Source organism: Scylla paramamosain, chromosome 34 (assembly GCF_035594125.1).
Source record: "Scylla paramamosain isolate STU-SP2022 chromosome 34, ASM3559412v1, whole genome shotgun sequence".
In the NCBI taxonomy this organism is placed as follows: Eukaryota; Metazoa; Arthropoda; class Malacostraca; order Decapoda; family Portunidae; genus Scylla; species Scylla paramamosain.
In genome coordinates, this window is record NC_087184.1 from 11,151,377 (window position 1) to 11,160,219 (window position 8,843).

At 39.3% G+C, this 8,843-nt stretch overlaps 1 protein-coding gene across 4 annotated transcripts in view; it reads right to left on the reverse strand.

Annotated features, from left to right (window-relative positions):
- Positions 1-8,843, reverse strand: part of LOC135090163 (uncharacterized) — a 12,018-nt gene that overhangs the window by 1,780 nt on the left and 1,395 nt on the right. For 2 of the 4 annotated variants that reach the window (XM_063986579.1, XM_063986578.1), the window contains exons 2-7: positions 7,129-7,252; positions 6,607-6,791; positions 3,068-3,191; positions 2,520-2,727; positions 702-875; positions 18-108 (exon numbers count right to left, since the gene is read on the reverse strand). In XM_063986579.1, coding sequence (XP_063842649.1) covers positions 745-875; positions 2,520-2,727; positions 3,068-3,191; positions 6,607-6,791; positions 7,129-7,248 — 768 coding nt within the window. In that variant the 5' untranslated portion in view covers positions 7,249-7,252 and the 3' untranslated portion in view covers positions 18-108; positions 702-744. Of the gene's footprint in view, positions 1-17; positions 109-701; positions 876-2,519; positions 2,728-3,067; positions 3,192-6,606; positions 6,792-7,128 lie in introns of all 4 variants that reach the window. The other 2 variants (XM_063986580.1, XM_063986581.1) reach the window with 2 other exon arrangements.

The window sequence follows — 8,843 nt, forward strand, 5'->3', positions numbered from 1 at the left end:
AGCCCCTCCAGACCCACCTATGGCATACAGCGTCAGTCCAGAGTACAGCCCCAGGTTGGTCTTGCTAGCCCCGATGAGGATGAAAGCAGGAATCATCATCATTAGGCCCTGTGGATGGTGAGGGTGGTAGAGGAGGTAGTGGTGGGTTTAATAATATTGTTACTGATAAATCCTGTTGTTTTATATTGTAATTCTTTAACTATACAGTAAAAATATAGATTTGAAAATATACTTTGTAAACCTCAGTAACTTCCACTACAGCCTTTAACCAGTGAATTAATAAGTTAAATTAATTAATTTAACTACATGAATTAATAAGTGAAAGAAAGCAAGAGAGTGTAAAGGAACAGATGATAATGAATAAAAAAAAGTTATTTAAATGAGCTTGTCAAGATGTTTTGATGGTTTATGGTAAGGAAAATGATAGAATGGGTTTGTAATGATGACAGAAAGGAAGGAATAAGAGGGAAAACTAAAGAAAAGAGGAAGACAAGAAAAAAAAAAAAATGATGCTTGCTTTACCCACAATGCACCTCTCTTTAACCACATTCAGAGAGACAGGGAAATACAAACAAATAACAAAACAAGCAAACAAATAAAAAATTAAAGGAAAAAAAGAAGATAAGCAAAAATTATATGAAACAAACAAAAAATGTACATAATAAAAAAAATAAATGACACACACACACACACACACACACCTCAGGCAGTGATTCCTGGAAGAAGACAGCAAAGAATATTATGTTAGCCACAGCAAGAGTGAGTGTGTAGACAGCTGAGGCCGCGAACCACCCAGTACTTCACCAGTGGGAGAACACGGCCCCCACAGTTGGCCTGATGGTGAAGCCTACGCTGAATGCCACGCCGATCAGTGCCTGTGGGTTGAGGGGAGGTTAGGGGAGGTTAAGCTGGTTAGGTTAGGTTAGGGCACACCGACAACACACCACAATATAAATAAGAAATAAAATAATGCATAAGAAAATAAAAAGCTAAAAAAAGTAAACAAACAAAATATTTAACACCACCACAACACCTTTAAACACCCTCAAAATACCCCAAAATACACCAAAACATCCCAAAACACAAAAAAACACACCAAAACCCTCAAAATACCTCAAAACACACCAAAGCATCCCAAAACACTCCAAAAACACACCAAAACACCCTTAAAATACCCCAAAACACCCAAAAACACCCCAAAACACAAAAAACATTCCAAACCCCTCCAAAAACACACCAAAACCACCCTCAAAATACCCCAAAACACTCCAAAAACACATCAAAACATCCTCAAAATACCCCAAAACACTACAAAAACATCCCAAAACAGTCCAAAAGCTCGCCAAAACACCCTTAAAATACCCCAAAACACACAAAAAACATCCCAAAACACTCCAAAAACACACCAAAACACCCTCAAAATACCCCAAAAAACCCTCCAAAAACACACCAAAACACCCTAAAAATACACCAAAACCCCAAAAACACTACAAAAACATCCCAAAACACTCCAAAAACACACCAAAACACCCTTAAAATACCCCAAAACACACAAAAAACATCCCAAAACACTCCAAAAACACACCAAAACATCCTCAAAATACCCCAAAACACTACAGAAACACCCTCAAAATACCCCAAAACACCACAAAACACTCCAAAAACATCCCAAAACTCTCCAAAAACACACCAAAATACCCCAAAACACTACAAAAACATCCCAAAACACTCCAAAAACACACCAAAACAACCTCAAAATACCCCAAAACACTACAAAAACATCCCAAAACACTCCAAAAACACACCAAAACACCCAAAAAATACCCCAAAACACCCCAAAATACTCCAAAAACACACCAAAACAACCTCAAAACACCACAAAACACTACAGAAACATCCCAAAACACTCCAAAAACACACCAAAACACCCTCAAAATACCCCCAAAACACCACAAAACACTCCAAAAACATCCCAAAACTCTCCAAAAACATATCAAAACACCCTCAAAATACCCCAAAACACTACAAAACACTCCAAAAACATCCCAAAACACTCCAAAAACACACCAAAATACTCCTAAACATCCCAAAACACATCAAAACATTCCAAAAACATCCCAAAACACTTTAAAACACACCAAAGTCCAAAAAACACCTCCACAACACCACAAAACACTCCAAAACACCCCCAAACCACCCCAAAACTCTGCAAAAACACACCAAAACATCCCAAAACATCCCAAGACACACCAAAAACACCCCAAAAACACCTGAAAACACGCTCAGAACAATGAAAGGGAATAAAACACAAAATAACAATAATAAAAAAAACAAAAACAGAAAACAAGCTGTAATATTGAACAGCAGGAACACAGACACACACAAACCCTACAAACAAACAAACAAACAAACAAACAAAAATAAATAAATAGATAATAGGATAAAAAAATAGAAAAAAATAATAATAAAAACAAACTAAAAATATATAAACCAATACAAAACACAACAAACCCACATACCACCAAACAAGACAGAATGGAACCTCGCAGGGACGCCGATGATATGCTGGTAATAAGTAACACAGGAGAGCAGAGAGGAATACAAGCCACTGGAGTCGTGCTTGGAGTAATAGTCGAGGAGAGCAGGAGACAGAGGCAGCACCACCGTGAAGCCGAGCAGGTCCAGGATCAGACTGCCGAATACCACCTTGCTTGTCCGCGTGTTCTTCTGTGGGTGTTATGTTAGGTTAGGTTACGTTAGGTTAGGTTTAGGTTAGGTTAAGTGAGGTCTTTTTTATCTTTTATTTTTTCTCAGTATTTTTTTCTTATTGTATTTTGTTGCCTTTGACCAGTGTCCCTCCTATATATATAAAAAATAAAACTAACTAACTAAATAAATAAATAAAGTAAAACAAGAAATTGTTTACGACTTTAAATAATTTTCCCGACACAGTTGTGCAACGGGGCAGTGTTGCATGAGCGCTGAGTGACAAATATTGCATCGTGTTGACAACCAAACACTTTACATCTCAGCTTAGCAACACACACCAACACAACACCCTGCTCACCTTCTCTTTGATGTCCGCAGCCTGTACTGCCCCTCTGTCCCTGCCTTCCACCTCACCACCACTGCCACCGCCACCGCCATCGCTGCCGCCAACTTGCTTGCAGGATCGGAGGGTTGCCATTGCTCTGAAAGTTACATTAGGTTTGGTTAAGTGGGAAGTGATGAGGGAAGATGATGTAGGTTAGGTTAGGTTTGGTTAGGCTAGGTTAGGTAAGGTTTGGCTATGCTTCGTTTACCTAGGTTAGGTTAGGCTAGGTTAGGTTAGGCTAGGCTAGGTTATATTAGGTTTGGCTAGGCTTCTTTTTAAGGCTTGGCTAGGTTAGGCTTGCTTAGGTAAGGTTTGGCTAGGTTAGAATTGCTTAGGTTACGTTAGGTAAAGTTTGGTTAGGCTAGCTTGGGATTAAGACACGAGATAGCCAGTCTTGGGGAGGAGGAGGCACCAGACAGAAGTTAGGGTAGGCTTCTTTGGAAGGCTTAGTTTGGTTAGGGGCAGCTGAGGAGTGTGAAGCTCCACCACATTAGGTTAAATTTGAGGTAATATTTCAGTCATTTTCTCCCTCTCTACCAAAATTTTCCCACTGTAAAAACTTTCTTAATATTTTTTTTCTGAAGGCTACAAAACAGATCACTCGTTTTCCCATCCCAGACCCGTAAACACCACCCCTTTCTCCCTTCAAACACACACACACACTTTCCCTCCTTTCATATATCACAACACACGCTATAACACCCCTGACACGCTTCTATTATCACAGCCCCTCCCCAAAACACCCCAGAATCTTTTATTTTACCTCAAGCACACCACTTCTACCCTCAAAGACCCAATGCCTATCTGCAACATGCCTATAACATAACCAAAACACCTCAAAAGCAACTCCAATCACACTAAAACACCTTAAACATACCCAGAACATTCCTAAACGCACAAAAAACATCCTTACCAACTGTCTGTATGTATTTCGAAGTGTATACCAGTGTTTGCGTACAAGTTTACATGTGTACACCAGCCTTAGTAAGTATTTCAGTGTGTTTTTAAGTGTATACCAGCATGAATTTTGTGTTTTTTAAGCGTTTCTGAGTGTTTATTTAAATTATCTGTTATCCCAGCCCCTCCAGACCCACCTATGGCATACAGCGTCAGTCCAGAGTACAGCCCCAGGTTGGTCTTGCTAGCCCCGATGAGGATGAAAGCAGGAATCATCATCATTAGGCCCCGTGGATGGTGAGGGTGGTAGAGGAGGTAGTGGTGGGTTTAATAATATTGTTACTGATAAATCCTGTTGTTTTATATTGTAATTCTTTAACTATACAGTAAAAATATAGATTTGAAAATATACTTTGTAAACCTCAGTAACTTCCACTACAGCCTTTAACCAGTGAATTAATAAGTTAAATTAATTAATTTAACTACATGAATTAATAAGTGAAAGAAAGCAAGAGAGATGATAATGAATAAAAAAAAGTTATTTAAATGAGCTTGTCAAGATGTTTTGATGGTTTATGGTAAGGAAAATGATAGAATGGGTTTGTAATGATGACAGAAAGGAAGGAATAAGAGGGAAAACTAAAGAAAAGAGGAAGACAAGAAAAAAAAAAAAAAATGATGCTTGCTTTACCCACAATGCACCTCTCTTTAACCACATTCAGAGAGACAGGGAAATACAAACAAATAACAAAACAAGCAAACAAATAAAAAATTAAAGGAAAAAAAGAATATAAGCAAAAATTATATGAAACAAACAAAAAATGTACATAATAAAAAAAATAAATGACACACACACACACACACACACACACACCTCAGGCAGTGATTCCTGGAAGAAGACAGCAAAGAATATTATGTTAGCCACAGCAAGAGTGAGTGTGTAGACAGCTGAGGCCGCGAACCACCCAGTACTTCACCAGTGGGAGAACACGGCCCCCACAGTTGTCCTGATGGTGAAGCCTACGCTGAATGCCATGCCGATCAGTGCCTGTGGGTTGAAGGGAGGTTACGGGAGGTTAAGCTGGTTAGGTTAGGTTAGGGCACACCGACAACACACCACAATATAAATAAGAAATAAAATAATGCATAAGAAAATAAAAAGCTAAAAAAAGTAAACAAACAAAATATTTAACACCACCACAACACCTTTAAACACCCTCAAAATACCCCAAAATACACCAAAACATCCCAAAACACAAAAAAACACACCAAAACCCTCAAAATACCTCAAAACACACCAAAGCATCCCAAAACACTCCAAAAACACACCAAAACACCCTTAAAATACCCCAAAACATCCAAAAACACCCCAAAACACAAAAAAACATTCCAAACGCCTTCAAAAAACACACCAAACCACCCTCAAAATACCCCAAAACACTACAAAAACATCCCAAAACACTCCAAAAGCTCACCAAAACACCCTTAAAATACCCCCAAACACACAAAAAACATACCAAAACACTCCAAACACACCATAACACCCTCAAAATACCCAAATAAACCCTCCAAAAACACACCAAAACACCCTAAAAATACCCCAAAACCCCAAAAACACTACAAAAACATCCCAAAACTCACACCAAAACACCCTTAAAATACCCCAAAACACACAAAAAACATCCCAAAACACTCCAAAAACACACCAAAACATCCTCAAAATACCCCAAAACACTACAGAAACACCCTCAAAATACCCCAAAACACCACAAAACACTCCAAAAACATCCCAAAACTCTCCAAAAACACACCAAAATACCCCAAAACACTAGAAAAACATCCCAAAAACACACCAAAACAACCTCAAAATACCCCAAAACACTCCAAAAACACACCAAAACACTCTCAAAACACCCCAAAACACTACAAAAACAACCCAAAACACTCCAAAAACACACCAAAACACCCAAAAAATACCCCAAAACACCCCAAAATACTCCAAAAACACATCAAAACAACCTCAAAACACCACAAAAACACTACAGAAACATCCCAAAACACTCCAAAAACACACCAAAACACCCTCAAAATACCCCCAAAACACCACAAAACACTCCAAAAACATCCCAAAACACTCCAAAAACACACCAAAATACTCCTAAACATCCCAAAACACATCAAAACATTCCAAAAACATCCCAAAACACTTTAAAACACACCAAAGTCCAAAAAACACCTCCACAACACCACAAAACACTCCAAAACACCCCCAAACCACCCCAAAACTCTGCAAAAACACACCAAAACATCCAAAGACACACCAAAAACACCCCAAAAACACCTGAAAACACGCTCAGAACAATGAAAGGGAAAACAGAAAATAACAATAATAAAAAAAACAAAAACAGAAAACAAGCTGTAATATTGAACAGCAGGAACACAGACACACACAAACCCTACAAACACACAAACAAACAAACAAACAAACAAACAAAAATAAATAAATAGATAATAGGATAAAAAAATAGAAAAAAATAATAAAAACAAACTAAAAATATATAAACCAATACAAAACACAACAAACCCACATACCACCAAACAAGACAGAATGAAACCTCGCAGGGACGCCGATGATATGCTGGTAATAAGTAACACAGGAGAGCAGAGAGGAATACAAGCCACTGGAGTCGTGCTTGGAGTAATAGTCGAGGAGAGCAGGAGACAGAGGCAGCACCACCGTGAAGGCGAGCAGGTCCAGGATCAGACTGCCGAATACCACCTTGCTTGTCCGCGTGTTCTTCTGTGGGTGTTATGTTAGGTTAGGTTACGTTAGGTTAGGTTAAGTGAGGTCTTTTTTATCTTTTATTTTTTCTCAGTATTTTTTTCTTATTGTATTTTGTTGCCTTTGACCAGTGTCACTCCTATATATATAAAAAATAAAACTAACTAAATAAATAAATAAATAAATAAATAAAGTAAAACAAGAAATTGTTTACGACTTTAAATAATTTTCCCGACACAGTTGTGCAACGGGGCAGTGTTGCATGAGCGCTGAGTGACAAATATTGCATCGTGTTGACAACCAAACACTTTACATCTCAGCTTAGCAACACACACCAACACAACACCCTGCTCACCTTCTCTTTGATGTCCGCAGCCTGTACTGCCCCTCTGTCCCTGCCTTCCACCTCACCACCACTGCCACCGCCACCGCCATCACTGCCGCCAACTTGCTTGCAGGATCGGAGGGTTGCCATTGTTCTGAAAGTTACATTAGGTTTGGTTAAGTGGGAAGTGATGAGGGAAGATGATGTAGGTTAGGTTAGGTTAGGTTTGGTTAGGCTAGGTTAGGTAAGGTTGGCTATGCTTCGTTTACCTAGGTTAGGTTAGGCTAGGTTAGGTTAGGCTAGGCTATATTAGGTTTGGCTAGGCTTCTTTTTAAGGCTTGGCTAGGTTAGGCTTGCTTAGGTAAGGTTTGGCTAGGTTAGAATTGCTTAGGTTACGTTAGGTAAAGTTTGGTTAGGCTAGCTTGGGATTAAGACACGAGATAGCCAGTCTTGGGGAGGAGGAGGCACCAGACAGAAGTTAGGGTAGGCTTCTTTGGGTTAGGCTTGGTTTGGTTAGGGGCAGCTGAGGAGTGTGAAGCTCCACCACATTAGGTTAAATTTGAGGTAATATTTCAGTCATTTTCTCCCTCTCTACCAAAATTTTCCCACTGTAAAAACTTTCTTAATATTTTTTTTCTGAAGGCTACAAAACAGATCACTCGTTTACCCATCCCAGACCCGTAAACACCACCCCTTTCTCCCTTCAAACACACACACACACTTTCCCTCCTTTCATATATCACAACACACGCTATAACACCCCTGACACGCTTCTATTATCACAGCCCCTCCCCAAAACACCCCAGAATCTTTTATTTTACCTCAAGCACACCACTTCTACCCTCAAAGACCCAATGCCTATCTGCAACATGCCTATAACATAACCAAAACATCTCAAAAGCAACTCCAATCACACTAAAACACCTTAAACATACCCAGAACATTCCTAAACGCACAAAAAACATCCTAAACACATCGAAAGTGTACCAAAATATCCCCAAACACACTTAAAATACTCCAAAACTCACCCAAATTGACTTAAAACGCATCCAAAACACACCGTACCTACCCAAAACACACTCAAACTCATCCCAAAACACACTAAAAACATCCCAAAACACTGAAAATAGCCCAAAACACACTTAAAACACCCCAAAACACACCCAGACTGACCTAAAATACCCACAAAAGCACCCAAAACTCACCCGTATCCACACAAAACACACCCGAACTAGTCCATAACATCCCAAAATACACTTGAAACATCCCAAAACATTGAAAACAGTCCAAAGCACACTTAAAGCACTCCTAAACAAGCCTAAGACACCCCAAAACACACCAGGAACACTAAATATTGACTCAAACATCACCAAATCCCTAAAACACACACTCCAACACTACCTAAACACCTCCAGACACACTCCAACACCCCCTAAACACACCAAATACACTGAAAGCACTGTCACGGAAGACAAATACTACAAAGACAGACAGGGCAGCAGGAAAAATTAACCTAAATATTGTTTTCTTAGCATTTTTCTGTTTTACCACCTCCTCTATTCCTTCTCCCTTCCTCTTTCTCCTCTATTTCTCTGATTTTCTTACTCATTCTACTCTTATCTACACGTCTGAGTTTAGAAACACTTGCAAACACCAGGAAAACACTGCAAAATACGATAAATATTACCGAGGAGACAGCGGAGCCGATCAAGGTCCCGGGTCCATGATGGCGGCCGTGACGTCAC